Genomic DNA, 26,475 nt, shown 5'->3' on the forward strand with positions numbered 1-26,475 from the left:
TGCCAAATTATAGTGCCTGGAGACTAGGCACCTGCAAGACGACCTGATTTAGGTGTATAAGGCCTTAAATGGAATGAGTAAGCTCCATGCTGATGGGATTAAGAACCTTGCTCAGATTATGAACCTGAGGGGGGGGGGGCATAGATTCAAATTGAGGAAAGACAGTAGTAGAATAGATGTACAGAAATTTGCCTTTAGCTAGTGGGTAGTTAATTGCTGGAACAGTCTTCCATCTCTTGTTATGAAGTTAATAGCTTAATAAATAAATTTAAGGCTGAACTAGACAGGCATTTGGTGTGAATGGATGGGTGAAATGGGAGAGGTTTTTTTTTTGGCTAGTGCTGCATAAGCTTGCTTTCTTGCATCATAGGCCTTAACTAATGCTAATTATTTCTAGATTTTGTAGCAGTACACTGTGATTACTGTCGTTAACCACCCTACCAACCTTTGTTCATCTGCAAACTTGGACATTAAGCCTGATATTCTCTATAAGAATAATAATGCTCTATTTACCCCCTTTAAAATCTGATAATCTATTGGTAACATTATAACTTGTTCATCCCGGAAAACAGTCTGGTTCTGGTCCACTGATCTTTATTACAAAACAGTTACCAATAGAGTCTCCCAATAAAACTAAATATCCTTCAACCAGAGTGGTATGCAGTTAACTGTTCTTTTCTTTGACTCAAACTGGGGTTGTATCTCTTGGCAGCTCACGAGATACTTGAGTTCCTGATGATCTCCGAGTTATGTTTGTGTGTACAGCAAGAAGCCATTTTTTCAGTGACTTGCATTCTTCTCGTACTGCACCAAGTTCTAATTTTAGATCAGAATGGACTACTTGCAACAGACTATACAATCAATGAACTTGTGACTCACAATGGAAATGTCGAAGGCATTTCTGTCTGAGTCATGATGTCTGAGGATTATATTGTAATTGGATCTTGTAACCACCATTGTTTAGGTCAAATGTTACTTTAAGAAAATTGCAAAATTTAAATTTACAATATATTACAGAATTTAAATTTATAAAATATACCAAATTACTAAAATACAATTTAAAAATTTCAGAAATTAAATTTAAACAAAAAATTTGTCTACCTGACACCTGATGTTTCATCACTTTCACTTAATCTTTATTATTATTATTATTATTATTATTATTATTAGCTGCTGCATGGTGCAAGGAAGCCTTGAGGCTTATGCTGCACCAGCCAAAAGAAGAAGAAAAAAAATTCCCGAGTTACCCTGAGAGAGAGAGAGAGAGAGAGAGAGAGAGAGAGAGAGAGAGAGAGAGAGAGAGAGAGAGAGAGAGAGTCAAAAGTAGGAGGGAATCACCAAGAAAAAGAAGAATGATGATATCCAGCTCAGGACCTTGGGTGTACCAAGCCCATACTTACCAGATGTTGAGCCCCTGGGGTTAATTTTTTAATTCCCTTCAAGAGTGAAACTTAAACATGTCTGTTTCTACTCTTCTCTTCTACTGCCTACAGCAGAAAGTAGTCCAAAAAGTCATTCTTGGATACCCCAAGGATTGTTTCTTGGACCACTGTTGTTTCTGATTTTCATAAATGACATTGACAAAGATATTAGAGGGTGTGGTATTAAAATTTGCAGTTGATGTAAAGATTGGGAGAATCATTCATGATCAGTACCAGCCTTGAACAGGCTGCTTGGCACTGATCAGGATGCCTTGAACAAGCTTTAAGAATGGTCAGAAAAGCGGCAGCTATATTTTAATGCAGCAATGTGTAAGGTTTTACACCTGAGGAATAGCAACCTCAAAATAACTTACACTTGGGTGAGGTTGAATTAAAAACAGTAGAGGAAAAAGAGGATCTGGAAGTTACTGTACAGGTAAATATGAAGTGCTTTGAGCAGTGTAAACAGTTGGTCGGGAATGGTGTCCTTTCGATTTATCGAATGGTATCCTATAGAGAAGAGGTCATAATCCCATTGTATAAGGCAATTGTAAGGCCACATTTGGAATACTCTATTCATCTATGGAGATCTCATCTAAGAAAAGACTTTCAACTTCTTGAAAGGGTCCAAAAATAGCAAATCACATTGGCAAAAAAACAACTGTACAAGGAATGGCTTCGATTACGTGGGCTACAGAGTTTGACAGTCAGGCACCGTAGAAGGGACCTGATTAAGGTTTATAAGGCTCTGAGACGGTTAGTAAAATGAATGCAGGTGGAATTTTCACTGTAATAAAGAATTCCAGAAATAGTGGCAAATTCAAATTAAACGGGAATAGGTCTGGTTTAGACTAGACCGTTGGAAGTTTACTCTTATCCAATGAGTTGTTGACATTTGAATTTCTTCAGTCTCAACTGACAGTTTGAAGAAATTCAAAGGTCAACCTATGTGAAAATTACCTATGTGAGGAGGAAAGCATATAATTTGTATTTTCTTATTGCATTCTCTTCCATAGCACAAAATGGGAAGCCCAGTGAGTGGCCTTGAACTGCCTCTTTTTTTTTTTCTCTCTCTCTCTCTCCCTCCCTCCCTCCCTCCCTGCTATAGCTACTGTAAATACTGCTATCCTTCTGTCACCTAATTAGATACATTATGTATAATTACATACCACTATTACATATCACTATATTACATTTCATTATGTAATATGGTGTACTATACTGAACATATCATTATGTAATATAGTGTAATATACTGAACCCTGTGGGACTTCACTAATAACATTAGTCCACGAAGTAGACTAATGTTATTAGTGGAGTCCCACAGGGTTCCGCGTTGGGTCCATTGTTGTTTTCTGTATTTAATAATGATATTGATGATAGTATATCAGGCTTAATGTCCAAGTTTGCAGATGATATGAAGGTAGGCAGGGTTGTTAATGACACTAATGACAGTACGCTGCTGCAACAGGATCTAGAAAAGTTGAGCAGGTGGGCTGAGAGGTGACAACTGAAGTTTAACATTGACAAATGTAAAGCACTGCATATGGGAAGCAGTAACCGCAGAGTAATGTATCAACTGTGTGGTACTACAGTGATAGAGAGTGAAAAGGACCTGGGGTTAATTGTGCAGGCAGGTATGAAGTTTTTTGAGCAGTGCAGATGGTCTGCAAGAGTAGCTCATGGTGTCTTGTCAATGATATACAGGAATTTTTCTAGCAGGGATAGGAGACAATGGTCAGGCCAAAACTTGAGTACTGTATACAGGTCTGGAGGTCTCATTTTAAGAAGGCTGTAGATCTGTTGGAATGAATACAGAGAAGGGCAACAAGATTAGTGAATGGAACAAAGGGTTGCTGTTACGAAGAAAGGACTAAGTTTTGCAAATTACAGTGTCTGGAGACTAGGCACCTGCGAGGTGATCTGATTGAGGTGTATAAAGCGTTGAATGGTTTGAGCATGCTCAGTGCTGATGGGATTCTTCCCCTTGCTCAGAATTAATCGCCTGAGAGGGCATAAATTCCAATTGAGGAAAGACAGTTGTAGGATAGATGTGCAGAAGTTTGCCTTTAGCCTGTGGGTGGTTGATTTTTCTAACAAACTTCCATCTGTCATTGTAGAAGTTGATAGCTTAAATAGATTCAAGGCAGAACTAGACAAACATTTGAAGCGAGTGGATGGGTGAAATGAGAAGGGTGTGTTTTTTTTGGCTGATGCTATATAAGGTTGCTTTCTTGCATCATGTGCCTTTGCTAATGCTAATTAGCAAAATAACTCCTAGTGGAATGGGGTATGTAATAGAGCCAAAAAGATAAACAAGGCATGGAATTCATTTCAAAGATTCCTTACCACCATTGGTGGTGGCAGGTTACCTTACAGGTGTCTTATCAAAAATGATGCTCCTGCTTTTATCCCTTAATGATTAAAAATCTGAAATTTTTTGTGGCTTTCTAAATAAAAACTTCTTACTCCAATATATTTTGAAGTGACCTTTAATGGTTTTAGAACCATTTAAATCAGAAGAACCTGTTGAGTGATTCACTACCCTGTTTACAACTATTTGGCATTTTGCTTGAAGAGTGGCATTGGACTGGACAGGTGCTGACACTTATGAAATTTTGAATTATCTCTGTTTGTTTCCTCAAGATGCCTTTCTTTACTCACCCCCCCCACTAGTTCTATAAACATTTACACCATTACATGAGTCGCTTTAGAAAGATTTATTCTTCTTTTCACATGATAAAGATGAGAAACAAAATGTCATATTTACTGTACCTGCTACTCTATTAGTTGCGAATTGTTATGTAAAAATTTTCAAATTATGTGTTTTTTTTATAGGTCAAGGATACTTACTTTTCTACCAGTTTTATCTACAGTCTTACAGCTGTTTTTGAAAAATGTGCTGTTTTTGAAGGGAGGGAGGGACATATGCAGTTTTCAAATTTCATGTCACAGTATGCCAGATTTGAAATAAATCTTAAAATGGAAGTAACTAATAGTAGCAAATATGTATATGTTTTTATTTTTTTAAATGTTTTAACAATATATATGCAATATCATGTTTAGTCAGAAATGTCTTCACAACAAGTGTCGAATTGGGTAGAGGCAGTGTTATGCAACAAGAACCAGCTGCCTTTCTTTCGAAATTATGGCTTCATCCGGGAAATGTTCTTCAATAATCTTCGAAGTACCTGTACATAGAATGCAGCATTGACTCTTCCCCTTTGGTACAAATTCCTCATGAATCACACCCTGTTTGTTGAAAAACATGATCAGCATTGTCTTGATCCTAGACTTCTGTAAATTAAACTTTTTGGACCTTGGTGATGATTTTGAAGTGAAGTCCACTGAAACTTCATTTTTGGGGTCATACTGAAACACTCAATACTCATCTCCCGTGACAGTGCAGTTGAGGAAATTAGGATTGTCTTGACAAATCTGGATTATGTCTTCACATGATGACACTCTTTATTGCTTCTGCTCATCCGTGGGGTTTGCAGCACAAATTTTACACAGACCTTCCTTTTCCCTAAATTTTCATGCAGAATTTGATGAATTGTCACCTTATTCATATCCACTAAGGGTCAAATGACGTTATCTTGCCACAGTTTCCTGAACTTTTGCAACTCTGTCCTCATTTCAAGAAATGATGGATGCTCACTTTTTGGATCACTGCAAAAACAGACATCCTGATGTCTGTTTTTGAACCATTTATACCATTCAAACACACTGGTACGACTTAACATTTCATCACCATAAACAGTTTTCAACATTTCATGTATTTCTGTTACAGATTTTCCTAGGCTGAAGCAAAATTTGTTTATTGTTCCAGTACAAAATCATGACATGGAATGTCAGTAATATTGCTAACGAAACTGGTTCTTACTTGCAACCTGTCAACCTACTGGACAATCTCTATACCACCATCTATTGGAAGAAGTTTGAACTACAACATACCACTTCAGTTTATTTTCAAACTCATTGAACATGACTGTAACAGCACCAGTTCTGGAACTTTATTGCCACACCTTGTAGACAAAGCCTTTGAGGCTATCTGGCATTACAGCATCCTAAATTTCCTGCATATCATAGAATTAAGAGGCAACCTACCACTTTTTATTCAGAACTTTATGTAACACAAAATGTGTAGCACTCAAAGTTTCAGGTCCACTATCAAAATGCTATCATAATATTTTAATCAAGGAGTGCAGCTGGACTCTGCACAATACCATCCTTTTTAACATTTAGAATAAACAACATAAATAATATCCCGAATGCTTGTTGATACATATTTATGTGCAGACAATATTACTATTTCATGCCATTCCCAGAATATGTGCTTTATAGAATGACATCCGCAAATTGCATTGAATAATCCACTTCTGTGAATGAATCATAATGGGTACAGGCTTTCAGACTCCCTTATTTGCAATTATGCATTAAGTAATGGATCTACTTTTCATCCTGTGTTGAGATAAATATGAACTCAGATAATTCAGCTCCAAAAAATAAGTGCATCATCATTTTTTGCTCAGTTCCATTTCATACTGGAATACCAGGGAATGAATGTGCAGTTAAAGAGGCCAAAAATCTACTGCAGACCTGGTGCACATTCCACTGCCACCTGATTATAGAACTATCATATGTGAAACATGAACAGCCGAATGGATGTTGTTATAGCATACTCGGTCAACTAACAGACTTAGTCACCTCAAACCTGAGGCATAGGTTTTGAATTCCAGTTCCTGAATAAATAGGCAAGTAAATATAATAAATAAATAAAATAAATAGGAGTCATCCTTGCTGGGTTGTGTATTGGAGAAGTCACAAAATCAACTTCTCAATAACACATGTGATAATGAATGTGAACACCTGTGTGACTCAGCCCTTCAAAAACGATATCTTTACATATGAAGCATTTGTTGATGATGATGATGAGCAGACAGCTTAAAAAGGTTGTGCTTTTTACTAAATTCCTTTTATCTATATTTGTTTTTAAAGTGTGACAGCTAACATTCATGCATGTTAGCCTAATCATTTTGGCAAGTTGACTTTACTTCAATCTGATTTTATTATTTAATTTTATGCTTCACTATATATGCTCCATGTGGACTTAGAAAAACTAATTTCTCAGGATTTCAGAGAAAGTGTTAATACTATATTATTAGATAACAATGCATCCTCTTAACTGTAACATAATTAAGGAACTTTCTGGATTATGTCTTCACATGATGTATGAATTTTATGGTGCATTACCACTGTTCCCTGGTGGGGTGGGTAAGGTTTCCCCCCCCTTTAGTTGATCCTGTATAAGCATTGGCCAAAAAAAAAAAAACCTTGCTTGCATAATTTGCCATTACTGATATATACTATGAGAGAAGGTACATATTAAAAATTAAAGAATTTTTTTGTGTTAATATTTTAGGATGGGATTCAAGATGAAGACTCCGATGTTGATCTCTGTGTTGATGAAAGTGATTTAACATATGCCAACCGTAATAATTCTCATCATGCTGAAAGAGTAAGATATAGCACTCTTACAAACTTTTTTTTTTTTCCATAATTTAAGATTTAATAATGACTTTGTTAAAAGTTGAATATAAATGAACCACCAAAATCCAACCACCTTGGAAACTGATCATTGCCAGACCTTGCAATTTCTTGGATTTTGGGTGATCATATTATAATCACATGGTAGTGGCAGAGGGAGGTGGGGAGAGGGTGAAAAAACTGCATTTCTATACTGCAGCTTATTGTACATAGTACTGTACCAGTACATCTTTTAGAAATAGCAAGGTAACATACAACACATGCAAAAGTATTACACAGTAAAAAAAGTATATATATATATATATATATATATATATAAATATAAGCAGTATAGGGACATTAACATAATTCTAATAACCATATTACACTGTATTGTGTGCTTAGTCAAGGTGGTAAGAGTGCAGTAAAAACATTTCATAGCTTTGTGATGAAGAACAGCAGCTGTACAACCAGCTCTAGTATGGACAAGTGAACATCCAGAGACTTAAATTTGTTGATTGTTGTGTGGTTTGCTGGATCTTTCTATTTTCTTGTGAGTAGCCAGCCTTTGCAACTCTTGTGCATTTTTGATCTGCTGTCAACAGCTGTGTCCCATTTTTCTGATAAATGATGCTTGTATGTGCAATTATCATGGCAGAGGTAGTAGCTGAACAAAAGTGTGTGTGTGCGTGCGCATGCAGTGTTTTGAAGTGGTTTGATGAAGTTTTATGCAAAGCCCAGGGAAATCCATATGACATGCCAGTTGTGAGCTTGGCAAGATCTGCAGTGTGTAACATGTTACTTTGCTCTGAGGATGAAACCATACAAGTTACAGCTTGTACAGACACTGTTGATAGATGGCAAAACCAAGATGATGGGATTTTGTTGGTAAATTTATCTATGATTACAGTTTTGTGATTATGCTGCCATCTACTGTAGCATGCACATTTTCTTCTTGGTGAATAAAAGCTTAAAGATATCTTCTATCACTTGGAAGTGGTTTCAGATTTGTGTCTTGTACATGTAAAAGTTCATGCAAAAACATCTCTTGGTTTTGTGGAAGAGGTTTGTGGACACTACGATCAATAAAAATCCACTTTTTGTCTGAGAGATGATGACAACTTTCCTGTGTTTTCATTTACCACTTTCACTCAGTATTGAAAAATGGTGGTAATTTAAATAGCTACGTATGAAGCTTATTTATGCAGATTTACCCTCTGGAATACTGGTTGAGATTTTCCTAGGCATTGTATTAATTATGTGCTAATTAAAAAAAAAATGAAAAATTTCTTCCTGTTTGCAAAAGGACTGTATGCAGAAATTTAAAAAGAACAAGTTTTTAAATTTCTGCATACATTAAACAAATGTGAACAAAAATGATGTAGACTAAAACTAGTAAGTAATCTAATTGTCTATTTAAAAAATGAAATTGCTAAAATGATATGCTCTGAACAATGGCATTTATATTCAGTTATAGTAAAAGTTAATTGTTTGTTTGTTTACTAAAAATTGTGTTATTTATTAAAAGTTAGTTAATTTAAACATATGCACAACATGTTTCAGTGATAATCATTAAAAAAAACTCTGAGTAAGCAATCAGTTAGTCAATTTCATTTTTCTGAATTATTGAAACTGGTTACACTTGACCTCTGCAAAGCAAACATCTTTCCCTATAATGGGCAATTTCTTCTGACCCTAAATTATAAATTATATTTGGCAAATGATAAACAAAAAATTTACATGATTAAAAGCCAGTTTTAATTTGATTAAGCAAAATTATTCAAAACAATAACGAATACTTACAATCATTTGGGATATCCATAGTGAAAGAATGATCTACCACAGCTGCCAGCTCTCCAGATTTATGATGGGGGAAGCCTTCTCATTATCCTAATGGTTTTCTCTTTTTCACAAAAAAATCGTTATCTTTTTATTTATGTATATTTTTAAAAATTCTGTGAATTTTTGCTTAATTTCATTCTTCATCTCTAGTTAATGAATTGGCTGCAAGGTTTATTAGTCTGTGTTGCATACAATATGTGGAATACACAAAAAGATTATTTTTATTATTATTACTATTATTAGCCATATGGTGCAAGGAAGCCTGAGGCTTATGCTGCACCAGCCAAAAAAGTTACCGAGAGAGAAAGAGAGAGAAGAATGATGAATATCCAGCTCAGGACCCTGGATGTGCCAAGCCCATACTCACCAGATGTGAGCCCCTGGGATATTGTGTATCACAGAGTATAGATGTTAGATATGTTATAATATTAAACTATATTATTTTTTGAATGTACATCTTTTTGTTTGTTGCGAAGCTAAATACACCAAAGAAATGTGATGTAGTATTTAAGAGGATATACACATGATTTTTTTCATATTATAAAATCGGGAATAGGTAATTTTTTGATTTGTATGGTGTATGTAGATGTCATTATTCGGTTTGAAGTGGCAGGAAATATGATGTAATCAGGCATTTCCAAATAAATAGAGGGAGAGAAATGAAGATTTTTAGAATTCACTCCACTGGTCCCTCCCATTTATCTTATAATGTGAACCAGTATCTCTTATACTCCTAAGTGCCTATCGAGCTAGAGTTATATGATAAACAAAAATGATCCCTTAGGTTATAATCAGTGCTTTTTTTGTAAAAAAATAGGTGCTGGTACTCATTCTTTGCTATTAGGAAAAATTGAAAATTAAAAGGATATGAAAAGTACTCTAAAATTTTTTTTTTTCCCTGATATTGTTACTTTCGTAGTAATGTTTTTGGAATAAGAACAACAAATTTAGTATATTAACACAGTTTATTAAGTATAAATTAATTATTGAAGTATATATAGAAAAATAAGTAAAATGTGAATAAAATAAGTAAATAAATCGGTCAACTACTGAGTGCTGGACACCCAGGATGACACGAATGGTCATTAGTGTAGTATCTCAAATAGAGAGTTTATGGTAACTAAAAAAAAGTTTCTAGTACCCCGGCTTGGCCTAAAACTGAGGAAATAACGAAAATGTTGTCTATTTCAGTTTTTCCAGTTGTGAATGCCAAGGGTGGGAGAAGCAACTCCAACTTCTTCCTGGAGAAGTGATTAAAGTCTCGGGGGAGAAGCGACTGGCAGGTGAAGGCCGTGCATGACTTCTGCACAGGCGCCTCTCCACCATCAACGCCTCAACACTGGCTCTCTGAGTATCTCCTTGTCGGGACAACTCCAGCTTTGAAAATTGTTAAAAATACTTCTGGTCGCAAAATTTATAAATGACCTTTATAGAATTATTAACTAACTATTTAGCAACCTTTTTGTCACCAAAAGGAGAGTTACTTAGTACAAAGAAGCACGCTATCAAAGTGCAATAAAAAATTGTTTTTTTTTTTTAATTTTAACGCATATATAATTTATCATTTAATTATGAATGATAGATTTCAATCAGAATAGTTATCCCTTGATAAGCATCGAATAATGCATAGCTAATGTGATTTTTAAATTTTTTGCTCTGTTAGCAATGGAAATAATGAGGGGGACACAAAAATTACTCACATTTTCCTGTCTGGCTCCGCCATTTTTAATTTTAAAATTATATTTTAAATGTACTCGTTGAGCTCTTTCCAACGGTGTAGCTATAGATTGTCAACATTTTTATCACCCCCACATTGTAACCCCCCTCCATTTCTCAGACAAATTTTTATCAACAATGATCAGTATGGCATTATGTTGGCCCACTTGATGTGCAAACCCATGCAAAATTTCTAGTCAATAGGCTGAGTAGTTCCAGAGATACAATGCTGTGACAGACAGACGGACAGACAACTGAGTGACATTTTAAGGGTCCTTCGTTAGACTATGACCCGTAAAAATAAATAACATAAGTAAAAATAATTTTATAATAAAGTTTTTGTAGAATATTCCAAATTTTTATAAAGTTTTCATACGACACCCTATGCCGACTTCTTTTTTCTTCTTTGTGTGTGTGTGTGTGTGTGTGTGTGTGTCGGTTGCGGAATGATGTTTCCGAAGCAGCCACGAATCGACATATTTTGCTGGATCGAAGCGGGTCAGCGGTGGGCATACAATTTTAAGAAACAGTAGTGAAGAAACTGTTTTTGTCATGAATGAAGCTCTGGTTGGGCTGACAATCAGATTCATTTGTGAAAATCCTCGCTCACATTCACTCGATGAAATTGGTATCATACTCAGTGTCCATCAAATCCTTCAATTCTTCCAAAACCATCTTTTCAATTAGGTACCCCCGAAATCCACGAATTGCCTTTAACTGTAACCTAATTGACAATTTTCTAACTTCATTTTCACCAAATGCCAACAATTCATGCTTAGAAGGTTTAATACCTTTGATGTCCTCGTCTTCCTTCTCTTGTCATCAGTATTGTCACTAGTTCTTAAATTTGAATTGTTTCTTTTCTTGTTTTTTTTGAAACTGTCCGAAATGTCAGTGTCATTCGGATATTCAGGTACTGTGACCATGTAAACAGAGATAGGGAAAATTTATGGAAAAACGTGGATAACGCACTTCTGCGAAACAACAGGTGATTATTTGTTGGGGTAAAAGAAAATCACTTTTCTAATTCTCGAATGCAGTGCTTACGTTTGATTCACGAAGGTGTCCAACCTACAGCCCACCCCGAAAGAACTAAACAGCATTTTATATTTGTTAATTATCAAAAAAAAACTCATTAAATGTTTTGTTCAGTAAATGTAATTGTGTATTGTACTTAATAAAATTATTGAATATTTTCAATTTTACTTTTACATGCAACAAGATATGGAAAATGTGACACGCTAAAGAAATCTAACTTTGAATTTTTTTGAATATGGCCCCTGTATGGGAAATGTTTGGACACCACTGCAGTAGGGTCTATGCTGCACTATGGTCCTTGAGGTTGTCATAGACATTCTCTCAAATATGCCAGACAAGCTGTTCTTGCTACCTGGGAGTCTAAAACGCTGATGGAACTGATATTTGGGTGACACTCAAGTCAAAGTGGACTCAATTTCGGCGAAGTCCGGACGGTCTATGACAGCCAAATCCTCTGCTTGCACCTTCACGATGGTGGAACTGTTAGTAATCCTGGGTATAACCTTCATGCACAAGTACATGGTGGGTGACCACCCAGGTGTGAACCAACGTAAGCAGGGGTCGAGGTGTGGCGCCCACACCACATGGAGGAACGCCGCCCCTCTATGTTACCAGGCAGTACTAGGTGGTAGATGACTCTCATCAACCGGTGAAATACCACCACTTTGCTTATTGGAGGCTTGAAGTGGTGGAACCCATGTTTAGTCTCTAGAGCTAAGTTCCGGCCAACCCTTCCCTATCTCTTCCATCATGCAGTATGATTGATGATTTTTGAGGTTATGATGAATGTCGTGGCGAGATCCAATATTCCTTACATTTCGAGGGTACAGCTCTAAAACGGTGTTCACAGGCCGGCCGCTAGTTAGTACACCGGACTGAACCTATTGGTAACTCTCTAGGAAGCTTCCGGATCAGCTAGTGTATAATCTTGCTACCTCTACTCTGCCAGATAGTGACTGGAGGGAGTCCGAGTAGTGTGTATGCGGGGAGCATTGTCGAGGCCACGTTATGTCAAGGATCTGGGTATATTCTTACCACATGTACGCCATATCCAAAAATTTCATTACTTCATACAGCATGTCCCACCCACTTTTTCTTACTATTGAATACACCATGAATTGTCAAAATAATAGAGCAAGCTTATCTGCGAAAAGATCTAAACCTCCCAAGGACTTCCTAATTCATTTCACAAATATACGTGGTCTCAATTCTAATCTCAACGATGTCCATTTCCACTTGCAGTCTTCCAAACCCCATGTACTTTTTCTGACAGAATCTCAGTTATCAGTTGATTCAACTACTGCTCATCTCAGATGTCCAAATTATTTGCAGTATGATTCCTTTCGCCTCAAAGGTGGTACTTGTGCATATGTCTGTTCTGATATTCCCTGTCAGAGACTTGGCAATTTGGAATCTCCTCTCTTTGATCTTCTCTGGCTTAAAATCTCTCTACCTCATTGCGTAAAATTCAGCTGTTGTCTCTACCGTTCTCCCAACTCCACTAATCACTTGGAGCTCTTTGACTTCCTCTCTTTGCAACTTCACTTTCTCCAGTCCAACTTTCCTAACAGTGAGGTAATTTTCCTTGGTGATTTTAACGTTCACAACTCCAGCTGGCTTCCGTTTTCTAGTCACACCGACCCAGCAGGTCGAGATGCTGAGGCTTTTGCAATTACTTTTGACCTAGCACAGATTGTTCATTTACCTACAAGAATACCAGACAATCCTAATCATACAGCCAATACGCTTGATCTTTTTCTCACAAACAACCCTTCTAAGTACAAGGTTGAAGTGAGAGGTCCTTTAGGCACTTCAGATCACAACTTGGTGATTGCCTCTTCTCCAATGGAACCTTTATCTCATGGCTATTCCAAACCTCGTATTGTTTGGCATTACAAGAATGCAAAATGGGATGACTTGCGAGACTTCTTTTCTTCTTTTCCTTGGTCTGATTACTGTTTCAAAACTTCTGATGTCAACGTTTGCTCAGATCGTGTCAGTGAAATTATTCTTGCAGGAATGGAATCCTTTATCCCACACTCCACTTTAAAATCTCGTCCTTTATCTAAACCTTGGTTTTCCAATAAATGTGCTAAGGCTGTCCAAGAGAAGAACGTTGCATATCGTAATTGGCTTGTTTCTAATTCTTCAGTTTCATTTTCTGCCTACACCAAAGCTCGCAACAATTGTAAAGCAGTTATTAATCAGTCCAAACTAGAGTTTGAACAGGCTAAAAGTAGAAAACTTGCTTCTTGCCCTAATGGTAGCCGAGCATTCTGGTCTCTTGCCAAAGCTTTTGGCCGCAACTTTTGCCCATCTCTGCTCCCACCTCTGTCCAAACCAGATGGTTCTGTTGTCACTTCAGCCAAGGATAAAGCTGACCTGCTAGCATCCCATTTTTCTTTGAGCTCATGTATTAATGATCTTGGTAAAACACCTCCCACCATTCCTAACACGCTCCATTCAATGCCTCCTGTGGTCTTCCGTCAAAAGGATATCAGAAGGATTTTGATGAATCTTGATGCTAAGAAAGCTCCAGGTCCTGATGGTATTTCTCCACTTGTTCTCAAAACCTGTGCTCCTGAACTTACTCCTATTCTTTGCCGCCTTTTTTCACTTTCTTATTCCAAAGGTGTTTTTCCTTCTGCTTGGAAATTTGCTCATATCCAGCCAGTTCCTAAAAACGGTGACAAATCCCTCCCATCCAATTATCGTCCCATTGCAATTACTTCTATTCTTTCTAAAGTAATGGAGAAATCAATTAACCGCCAACTCTTAAACTACTTAGAAACCTTCTGTCTGATCAACGATTGCCAGTATTGATTCCGTCAGTGTTGATCCACTGGTGATATTCTGGCTTATGTTACCCATTTATGGACTAATTCAATGGAAAGGTTCAGTGAAACACAAGTAGTTGCTCTTGACATCTCAAAGGCTTTTGATCGTGTTTGGCATAAAGATCTTCTAAACAAGCTTCCATCTTATGGTTTGCCAACTGTTTTTAGTAATTGGTTATCAAGTATTCTCTCTGATCGCTCACTGAGGGTGATGGTAGATGGCTCTCTGTCTTCTAACTTCTCCACTAATGCTGGTGTCCCCCAAGGTTCAGTTCTTTCCCCCACTCTTTTCCTCATGTATATCAATGACCTTCTTCCATTGACTGGAAATCCTATCCATAGTTTTGCCGATGATAGCACATTGCATTCAACTTTCCATTTTGAGAAACCTTGTCCAGCTCAATCAGCTTCAAGTTCTCAAAAATCTGCTGCCAATTCCTTAAATGCCGATCTTCAGGTAATTCTCCAGTGGGGCAAAGACAACTTAGTTGATTTCAACCCTTCTAAAACTCAATCTTGTCTTATATCTTGCAAAAAGGATTCTTCTGCTCCTATGCTTATCTTTAGTGACACTCCGATTTCTAGGCAAAATGATATATCTCTTTTGGGGATTACCCTGACTTCTAATCTCTCTTGGCACAAGCACATTACAAATATTGCTTCCTCTGCATCTAAAAAACTTGGTTTTCTCTTTCGCTCTCGGCGTTACTTTTCTCCCAAACAGCTGCTCACTCTGTATAAATCGCAAATCCGCCCTGCCATGGAATATTGTTCCCACATCTGGGGTGGTGCCCCAAAACCTCGCTCAGGCTTCTTGATTCCATTCAGAAGAGGGCAGTTAGGTTAATTAATGATTCATCTCTAACAGAGTCTCTCCACTCTCTTTCTCATAGACGCACTGTTTCTGCTGCATGCCTCTTCTACAGATACTTCCATGGGCACTGTTCTTCTGAATTTGCTTCTATAATTCCCTCTCTCTCTTTCAAAACAGTCCGAACACGTGCTGCCACCAGCCAACATCCATTTACTGTCCAACTTCAAACCCACAGAACCAACTTTTCATCTTCCTCATTTATTCATTCAACTGCCGTTTTCTGGAACAACCTTCCTTCATACGTATTTCCTGAAAATTACAATCTAGAGAAGTTCAAGTCCAATATCAACAAATATTTTCTTTCGTCTTCTCAACCTCCAACCCAATCACGGTACTAAGTACTATAGGTTATAATACCTCTCGTGTTTGGGGTTCTCATAAAAAAAAAAAAAAAAAAAAGTAGAAGGTGGGCCAGAGCCCATTGGGAATACACCTTTATCTGCTCACTGCAGACCAGCGCGACTTTTCCGTATGTGGGACGGGTGGTCAGATAGTTTTTACCAGGTACCATTAAGTTGTAGAATGGTAATCCCTTTAGCTCTCTTAATTTGCGGAGCAGCACTAATTGCCTGAAGGCTAGAAATGCGAACATGGCGTACCGAGTTAATTCTCTCCTAATCTGTTCGCTATATGAAAATTTTCTCGCTCAACGGAAACTATTTTAAATGTAACTTCTAAGGGGGATTCAAAATAATTGAACAGGGGTCCGACTGAGTAATTTAGAATTATAAAAATGGTTATACAGTTTTATATAGGAAATATCTTAACAATAGACAGTGAAAAATGTAAATTAAGTTAAATAATTTTAAACTTATTTGAATAGTAGATAAACATGTGAAAAAAATTTACTGAATATTACAAATTTCAAAGTGCACTGCATCCAAATGTCACACATCACTGTTAATAAAGGTGCCAGTAGGCCGTACCATTGCATACCGTCACAAAAAAAGCACTGGTTATAATTAATTTTAAATAATTTTAGCATTAGCATTAGTAGAGGCATTTGATGCAAGAAAGCAAGCTTATGCAGCATCAGCCAAAAAAAAAAAAAAAAACCCACTTCCACTTCACCCCTCTGTTCGTTCAAAATACCTGTCCAGCTGAGCCTTAAACTTATTTAGGCTGTCAACCTCCACCACAAGGGATGGAAGTCTGTTCCACCAACCAACCACCCACTGGCTAAAGGCAAATTTCTGCACGTCTATCCTACATCTGTCTTTCCTCAATTTGAATTTATGCCCTCTCAGGTGATTTTTCTGAGCTAGAGGAAAAATCCCATCAGCATTGAGCATGCTTAAACCATTCAAGGCTTTATACACCTCTATCAGATCACCTCGCTGGTGCCTAGTCTCCAGACACTGTAATTTGCAAAACTTAAGCCTTTCTTCGTAAGAGCACCCCTTTGTTCCTTTCACTAATCTTGTTGCCCTTCTCTGTACTCGTTCCAGCAGCTCTACATCCTTCTTGAAATGAGGCCTCCAGACCTGTATACAGTACTCTAGGTGTGGCCTGACCATCGCCTTATACAATGGAATAATCACCTCCTTATCCCTGCTGGAAAAATTCCTGTATATCATTGACAATACTCCATGAGCTACTCTTGCAGCCCGTCTGCACTGCTCAGAGAACTTCATATCTGCCTGCACAACCACCCCCAAGTCCCTTTCATTCTCTACCACTGTCAGTGTAGTACCACAAAGTTGATACGTTGCTCTGGGGTTGCTGTTTCCCATGTGTAGTACTTTACATTTGTCAATGTTAAACTTCATTTGCCACCTCTCAGCCCATCTGCTCAACCTTTCCAGATCCTGTTGCAGCAGCATAGTGTCAGTAGTGTCCTTGACAACCCTGCCAACCTTTGTATCGTCTGCAAACTTGGACATTAAGCCCGATATACCCTCATCAATATCATTTATAATTCAGGAAACAATAATGGACCCAACACTGAGCCCTGAGGGACTCCACTAATAACATCAGTCCACGATGAGCAGTGTCCATTGATTACCACTCTCTGTCTTCTCCCCCTCAACCACCCCTTTGTGCATAGCAGCAATTTGCCTCCAATGTCACACTGCTCCAATTTGTGTAGCAGTCTTCCATGTGCAACAGTATCAAAAGCCTTTCTAAGATCCAAGTATATAATATCAAAGTTATTCCCTGCATCCAGTTCTTTTGTGACTGCATCATAGTATCCAATCAAGTTGGTCAGGCAAGACTTCCCCTTAACAAAACCATGCTGTGTCCGAGCTATAACTGAAGTCTTGTCTAAATGATCCTGCAGTGCTTCTTTAACCAGTGCCTCCATTAATTTTCCTGGAACAGAAGTTAAGCTCGCAGGTCTATAATTACTTGTGTCAGCCTTTGATCCTCCTTTGTGAATTGGGGTCACATTTGCACATTTCCAGTCTATGGGTACCTCCCCTGAGTCCAAGGAAGCTCTCATAATTATGGCTAAGGGTTTGCTTACTTCCTTTGCTGCCTCCTTTAATATAACTGGATAGATCCCATCCACCCCGGGTGCCTTTCTTGTGTTTATCTTCAACAGTTTCTCCTCCACTTTACTCCCCACTTAATTTGTTTTATGACTAATAATATTTTTGGGCAGAAAGCCTCAGAACATGTAAAATTCTAACTATGACATTAGTTAAGAGCATTTGCATGATTACTACATATTTGATTTTTTTAGAGAAACTTAAGTTTGTATATTGGCATCATTATTGCAACGTCTCATAATTTGAAATCCTTCACAAGGAGTTGCCCCTCCTTATATTTCAAATGAGTAATGCTTCCCATTAGAGAAGTCTACTGTTACTATTTTTGGTTGAGTACTACCGTTCGGACAACACTGTTCCGAAGGTATAAGGGGTAGCAGCCTAGTTATGACTTAATTATACAATATGAGAGATGCCAAAAGAAGCACACTTTTCTGATACTAATGATAGAGCAAAGGGGAAAAAAATCTTCTGCTCTGTTATTTGCTGGAAATTGTCGGTTCTGTTACGTTTGCTATTTGTGAGGATGTCACAAATTTACTTATTAATTACAAATATATTTACTCTTTTTTTTTTAATTAATTAAACTGCTATCATTATGAATAGTCTGATTAAAATATGCAGTGCTGAGCACAAACTGACAACCTGTTTTTTTTTTTTTTTTTTGTTCCCAACTGTCTTTCTCTAGACATATTCTCTCTCACTCTTGTCCTCCCTACCTCCCTGGCTTCTTTGTGTCGGTATCATGACAAGTTGTAATTTCATAATTGTATATCTGTACTGATTCCCACATATGAAGTAACCACAATGTTCCAAAACATATGGATTTCTTGTAATTTTCAGTTATTAATTAATTAAATTTCTAAATTATGTTTTTGCAATCCAGTATGGCATATTTTAATCTGATTAGCCATTCCTGTGAACATATGTCCATGAACCATCTCATTTGGGATTATTTTTTATATTCATAAATAATTATTAATATAGTGTAATTATTTATATTTAGTGTTCCAGAACAAACAAACAAAAAAATTAATGAGAAAAAGATATCTATAGCCATATATCTTTTTCTTCCTAATTAGGATATATGGGCTTCGAAAATCTTGGTGTGCAAAAATCAGTGTTCTCAACCACAGATTAAAAAATAAAATAAAAAATTACTTATTTTAAAGAAAATTAATACAAAGAATTCATATGTAGCTATGTTATAAAATACTAAATATTTGCAGCTATAAAAATTATAATGTGATATTATGAACTTTTTTTTTAGGTTTTTTATATAGCTATTAAGACTATTAATATGATAATTCAGAGTTAAGGTGAGCAGCAGTGCTAACCAGAAAAAAATAATGTTTTTTTTTAGATATACTGATATGTGGCTACATTGTAAATTTAAAAATGTGCAAAAGTCACCCATTGTGATCATATACCACAATTAAAAAAATAATAATAAAAGTGCCACAGTTATGTTCAGTTAAAAAAATTATATTGTTGTGAAATTTAATTGGGATCAAAAGTCTTAATTTTAAAAAAAAAAATGCTTTCCTCTGCTTTTTTTATGATAAAAATTACAAAATCACCAACTTTGCAAAAGTTAGTGGAGGTTGGCAGCTGTAATATACTGACTACTGATCATTTTGAATGTTCTTAGCAAGAGAATAGAAAGATTGATGAAGTAAATCTATTAACTGCGAATCATTTGAATCATATAGTTCTAGTGAAACAAATGATGTTCTATAATTGAACAGATTTATTATAACCTTTAAATTATTTCTGTCACTATTTGAAACTGACCAAAGGACAGCAGACAATTGTAGATATGATTTATTAAATATGTTTAAATTAGAGCTTTATATACTGGCTCAATAGAATCTTTTGACAGGCCATAATAATTTAAGCACTCTCTACTGTAGGGTATCTAGTCCAAACTCCTCACACCATTTAGGAGGATAAGATATACTTGTACATGCTTGGTTACAGATGTAGCATAGATATTTTATGGCAGCTTTTTGTACTTTTTCAATCCCTAGAATCTGGTAGCCCTTTTGCGGTTTCTGAAGCGTATTAATCTTGAGAACACTCACTCACTCACTTAAAATAACACAAAGATTTTTCAGGTTTCCTAAAGGCAGAGTTAGTTTCTTTAGTAGAAGAAATGACCCGTATCTTTATTGTAGTAGTCATTACAAAGATGAGGTGTATTGTTTTGAAATTTATAATTAAATCTTTTTTATTTTGTTTTTGTGTATATTAAGGTGAGTGTATTACCTTGCTTTTCTGAACTTTGATTCACTGTCCATTATTTTTCCAGCCAAAACAATATTATCTGTAGTATATCATTAAGAAGCTGACAGTCATAAACAGAGGAAATGGAGTTATAGATATCAATATCATATATGAAACTATTAATAACTGAATTTTTATTCTCTAGGCAAGTCATTTAGATATATCAAGACCAGAAGTGGGCCAGTAAAAAAGCCTGGGACACTCACTTCTGTTGTAAAATTATGACAGTTACCCTAAATTGAACAATCATGGATCTGTTGTCAACGTAACTAGAAGGCCAAACAAGGGCATGTCTTCTTTCAGTTCATAAGATTGTACCTTAATTATTAACCATCTCTGATATACAGAATCAAATACCTCATTGACGTCTAGAGAAGGTGTCTGGCTGAAACTCCTGCTCAGAGACCACATTATGCCCTCCTTATTGTGCATCACATTTTTTAATAGTAGATCTATTCCTAACAAAGTCATGCTATATTGAGATAAATTAAGTTTATAAAATTAAAGATGGTTTAGAGTAAGTTTCAATTATTTTAGTTAGTGAGTTTAATTTAAGAATAGGTCTCTAGTTACCCACCATGGATGGATCACTTTTCTTAAATATAGGAGAAACAAAAATGCTTTCAGACAAATAGGATGGATTCCAGAATTAAAATATTTTTGAATAATATGAGTCAAAAGCATGGGAGTACACCTTTCCCAAAATAAGTGTTATCGCATTGAGTCTTGCCAGATTCTAGAAACTCATTGCTAATCACAGGGCCAGCTTTAGGGTAAGGCCGAGTAGGCAATCGCCTAGGGGCACCATTGCCTACTCATTAATTTTACCTTGTTAAAACCAATCATTCTAAAAAATTTAAATGTTTGTATTGGCAGGTGGGAGGGAGTGCCATCAGTCAATGTTGACTAGTGGTGCCATATACCCTTGAGCCAGCCGTGGCTAATCATCTGGCAGTTGTCTTTTGACAGACTTTTGTCTGTCAAAATATCCTCACAATGGAGTAGGATCTTAACATTCTGTCATCGTTTTTCTTATGTAAAGTTTCATACAGAAATAGGAATATCATTTAATATTTTTAAATATTTGGTTCATGTGATTATAACCTTTAAATAAATTGGTCCCATGTTATTAGTAATAACTTGCACTTTAATATAAAATTATTTAAATAATAATTTTAATATTTAAATTATTAAAATTCTGTCCATATATTCATATCAGTTCTTATGGCAACAAAAAATTCTGGCTTATATAAGTTTAAAATAATGCATTAGGGCAATAAATATTGAGGAAATTAAGAAAAAAAAAAAGAGATCAGATCAAGATAATTGTTATATCTAGCAGGAAAGGCCCTTCTAGATATAAATTCCAAATGTATTCTCTGTGACAGTGTGGTGGTTTCAATACTTATCACTTGTTTGGAAAGGTCTGGGTTCAAATCACTTCAAAGAAGGAGGAATTCTTAAAGGCCTCTTCAGGCGAGGCTGTAGTTAGCTGATCTCAGATGGAGGGAGTAATGATTTTACCCACATGTTATTCAAGAGTTTTTTTTTTTTTTTTTAATTCTGCACAATGCTAAATTACTATTATAGATAACAATAAGGATGAGGACAAATTCTGAAATATACTTCTCAGTGTTTATGAGCTTCAATTGGAATCAAGCTTTCTTGCCAAAACCATATCAAAATCACCTAGAATGATTATATTACATTGTCCTGATTTGTCATCACAGTTCTGTCAATAGTTTTTCCAAAATTAGGCAATGTAGGTGGTAGATGACTTTCATCAACCGGTGAAATACCACCACTTTGCTTATTGGAGGCTTGAAGTGGTGAAACCCATGTTTACTCTCTAGAGCAAAGTTTCCGGCATCCCCCCCCCATACTTCTCCTTCAACCCATGCACGGTACTAAGTACTATAGGTTTTGATACCTTTCGTGTTTGGGGTTTTCATAAAAAAATAAAAAAATAAAAAATAAGGTATTATCTCCAAGAGGTGGAAGTCATACCAATAAAATTTTATATTTATAAGGATTATAAATGTGGCAATATTCATTGTAATGTTGCTGTATTACACTGATCTGCATTTTAAGAAAAGTTCTCTGATAACTATTCTGAAATACATTTTTAATAGAAATTTTGAAAGTTACTTTATCACATCAGAATTTTTTAAAAATTAAAAAAAAAAAAATGGTGGAGGTGCTGCTACAACAGTGTAACATTTTAGTGAAATATATAAAATGTTGTTTGATTACAGTCATTTTGTTTGTTGCAAAGCAAAGGTATTGCATCAGATAACGTTTCTATAAATATGGCATTGGAAGGGTATACTCGCTCATTAGTATCCTGTTTTGCGGAGGTGTAAGCATGGCTCCATATGTTCAGTTGACACCAAGAAAAAAAAGTGTAGCTGTTGCTCTGTCCCAGGAAGGGCTTTCTATGCATGCTATTGCTGATAAAATAGGCTGCCACCAGTCAACAGTATCCTGGATGCTGAAATTAAAGCATGAAACCAATGATGTGAAGAGAAGACTTGGATCAGGCAGTAAGAGAATGCTACGCCTTCCCAAGATCGATATTTGAAATGTCTATGCCTTCGTAGTTGCCATGCTAGTGCTCCTGATCTAAAATTGGACTTTGAAATGGCTTCTGGTGTTGAAACAAGTGCGTGAACAATCCAAAGACTGCTTTCAGAATGTGGTTTACATGCTATCGGCCCAAGAAGAAACCTTTGTTGACCCAACAAATGAGGAAGAAGCGACTTGCTTGGGCTAAAACGCATGTTTCATGGACAAAAGAGCAATGGGACACCGACATCTTTTCTGATGAATCGAAATTTAACTTGCATGCCTCGGATGGGAAGCGATATGTCAGAAGACGAAAATCCCTGACTGCATAACACTAACTGTAAAGTTCCCTGTCGGTCAGACATTATTGAGTTCATGTTGTGTAAACAGCTCTGGTCCAGAGTTGTGAATTTCTTTGCCACAACAGTTTATATCATCCTCTGGATAGTATAAACTATTGACATGACATGACAAGGCCTGCAAATCAGGTAGATATATATATATATATATATATATATATATATATATATAAACCTGCAAAATGTTCCTTCTGCATTCAGTTGTTTTCTGGTGCAGACATAATAACTAGTACTGCTTCTAACACCATTTTTCACATTCTCTGTCTGTGATAATGGCAACTCGTGGTTGTGCAAATAATCCAAATATATTTTGTTACATTTGCAGTAACTACCGTATTTCCCCATGTATAAGACACACCTTAATTTTGGGGCCCGAAATTTGAAAAAATGTATTACATAAAATTATTGAACTCAAGTTTTATTCATCATAAAATTCATACAACTCCTCATAACTTGAATTCAGCACTGTACGAAAATCTTTTCTGAGCCATTTCTGGGCAGAACGTGGCAAAGTTAACCTAATATACCGGTAACAAGTGCGAAACAATGAGCGCAAAGACAACAAGCGCGAAAAAGCGGGAAATGCAAGTAAGAAAATCTACAACCACTGTATAAGACGCACCCAGTTTTTAGACCCCAATTTTTTCGAAAAAAAAAAGGTGTGTCTTATACATGGGGAAATACGGTACATTGTGGTGAAACAAATTCAGGATATAACATCATTTATGAAAAATGAATGTGCAGTTATAACATGAACAAGCAGAGTATGATATGCCCCAACAACATTATTTCAGCTCTAAGGCCAGTACCCCATGGACTTGAACTACTATATTAATATAAACATATGTGCCTGTTATTCACAAAGGAATGTAGTTATACTACTATGAGAATGAACTCAAGGTTACCACCAGACTCAATCTACTTTAGGAGTAAAGGAGTGATATGGTGATTATGGTACTTTGATTTTTTGATTACCTTTGTTAAAAATTAAGATATTATATTAATTTTAGACAAAGTATATGAATTATATATGTAGATACATTATGAATAATGTATAAAATCAGTTCTTTTCCTATTTCAATCTTGGTCTCTAACTGAAACTTAATATCAATATATGCATTCCCCCCCCCACCACCCACTTCAATAATCCCTTGACTTCTTAAATAGACTCTATATTGTGGTAACCTTCAGTTTATTTTTGTGATGGTAGTACTATAATATGCATATATCTAAGAAAACAATTCTTACTTTTTTGTAAAAAAAAAGTTGCATGAGATAAGTAAAAATGGTTTGGTTTTTAGAATTAGCACCAATAGTACATCCAGAAATACTATGAATTTTGGAAACATCAAAATCAGTGCAGACTATTATTATCATTTACATATTTCTGATAATTATCAGAAATGTGTAAATGCTATTTTACACATTTCTGATAGCATACAATGCTATTTTAAAATAGCACTACAAGCTGTTTTTATAAATTAAGATCATTAGGATTACCCTCCCGTTTTTTCATCAGCCCATTTGTAATCACAGAATATCATGTGCCAAATGTTGAAAGACCAACAGCCAGTAATAACATTTTTCTCATTCATTGAAGCTGTCCTACTCACTAATAATGGTTGTGAGCTTGTAAAAAATTAATTATAATAACTATTTCCAAGAGGAACTATAAAGAATATTCTGTTATAATTAATATATAACTCATACTTTTGTAAAACACAGTAAATTGAGCGAAATCCTTTAGAACAACTTATTGTAAATATTCTAATGGAGGTTTTAAGAACCTTTATTTAAATAGTTTGTTTATTTTTTTTAATTTAGTTTATTTATATTTTTATTTATTCTATTCCATCAGAGTATTGCAGTGGCAGCTTAATTTTACATATTCTTAAATCTCTATTAATTTCAGGAATATCTTAGAGTCACTATATTGTGTGACTTCTGAGCTTATGATTTCTTTCAGTATCATCTTGTGGTCTGTCAAAACCCTTTACTAAGCATGGTCATTTGCCATTCTGTTATTGACTTATTGCCTTGATCCCCCTTTCCCTTATTTTTAGAAGATTGTGGACTCCCCCCCAACCCCAACAGAGGGTGGTACCCTCTGTTGGGGGGGGGAGAGTCCACAATCTTCCTGAACTAGGGTGGAAATGGGATGTTTCTCTTAAAGCTCCTATATGTTCTTCCAGGATCCATGCACCAGTCATTATTTCTTAAATTAATAGTATATTTAACTGTTTAGCTGAAGTTATCTTCTTTACTTTCATTTATTAATACATATTGCAGTCTTTTCTCTAGCTGTAGTCAAATTTTGACTTGGGTACACAGAGTAGTGTAAAATATGTAGATTCATAATTCCTATGTATATTCTCCCTTTGTATACATATTATAGTGTTTTTATTTTACTGTTAAATATTTATGACTTATAGTGAGAAGACAGTATACAGGTTCCATTTACATTATTATGATCACCTACCCAGAGTCCAGAATATGCACCTTTCGCAGCATACACCGCAGCCAGCCACCATGGGAGGGACTCGATAAGGCCACGGAAGGTTGCTGTGGTTATCTGGGACCATGCAGACCGCAGTGCACTCCAGAGTTCCTGTAGGTTCCTTGGTGTACGGGTGGATCCTACACCAACAACTTAGTGTAGGATCCATTCGTCTGATGTGTCAATTGAGGTTGTCCCATAGATTTTCAATTGGGTTAAGATCCGAGAAATTCGGTGGCCAAGGGGAGTAGCTTGAAGTCTTTATCGTGCTCCTCAAACCACTCACGGACAATTCTGGCGACATGGCACGGCATATTATCTTGCTGATAGATACCTTTGCCCTCAGGGAACATGGTCAACATCTATGTGTGTACCTGATCGGTGATCGATAGGTAACCATTTGCATTCAGAGTGCCCTCCAGATGTATCAGCGGAGCCAAGCCATACCATGAAAACATTCCCCAGACCATAACGGCGCCTCACTAGCCTGCCTTCTGCCAACAATCGTGTCTGTTCTCGTAGGTTTCACACCTAATATGCCACTGTCCATCCACTTGGTGGAGCAGAAACCGTGACTCATCGGAGAAGGCCATCCATTGCCACTTGGCCAGGGTCCAGTATCAGTATTGCTGCGCAAACTGGCGCCTCCATAGCCAGGTGGGCAGGAGCAACAGTGCATAGCACACGCTTCTTGATTAGACCGGGGTTCGAGCCCGTGACCACCAAATACGGAATATGCGGAAATGTCACGGAATGACTACCGCATATCCCCCCGGAGCAATATGGCCTTAGTTGCTAATGCTCCTAAAAATCAAATAATAACAACAACAACTGTGCAAACTGACAGCATTGTTTGCTTGGTGACAGCACCCATGCTGTCACCAAGCATCTGCTCTGGAGCTCAATGCGCAACAGGGTTTGCTGCACTGTTGTGTTGGAGACCTTTCTGGTGGCCCCACGGTTTATTTGGACGGCCAGTTGAGCAACAGTAGCACGCCGATAAGCCTGACCAACCGTTT

General features: G+C 36.5%; 1 protein-coding gene across 1 annotated transcript in view; it reads left to right on the plus strand.

The window, feature by feature from the left end:
• Positions 1-26,475, plus strand: part of LOC150091132 (sodium/hydrogen exchanger 9-like) — a 412,040-nt gene that overhangs the window by 341,837 nt on the left and 43,728 nt on the right. The window contains 1 exon segment of the mRNA XM_090387366.1: positions 6,847-6,942. Coding sequence (XP_090243492.1) covers positions 6,847-6,942 — 96 coding nt within the window.

This window comes from Mastigoproctus giganteus, chromosome 1 (assembly GCF_048544385.1).
Source record: "Mastigoproctus giganteus isolate SK-2022 chromosome 1, ASM4854438v1, whole genome shotgun sequence".
NCBI lineage: Eukaryota > Metazoa > Arthropoda > Arachnida > Uropygi > Thelyphonidae > Mastigoproctus > Mastigoproctus giganteus.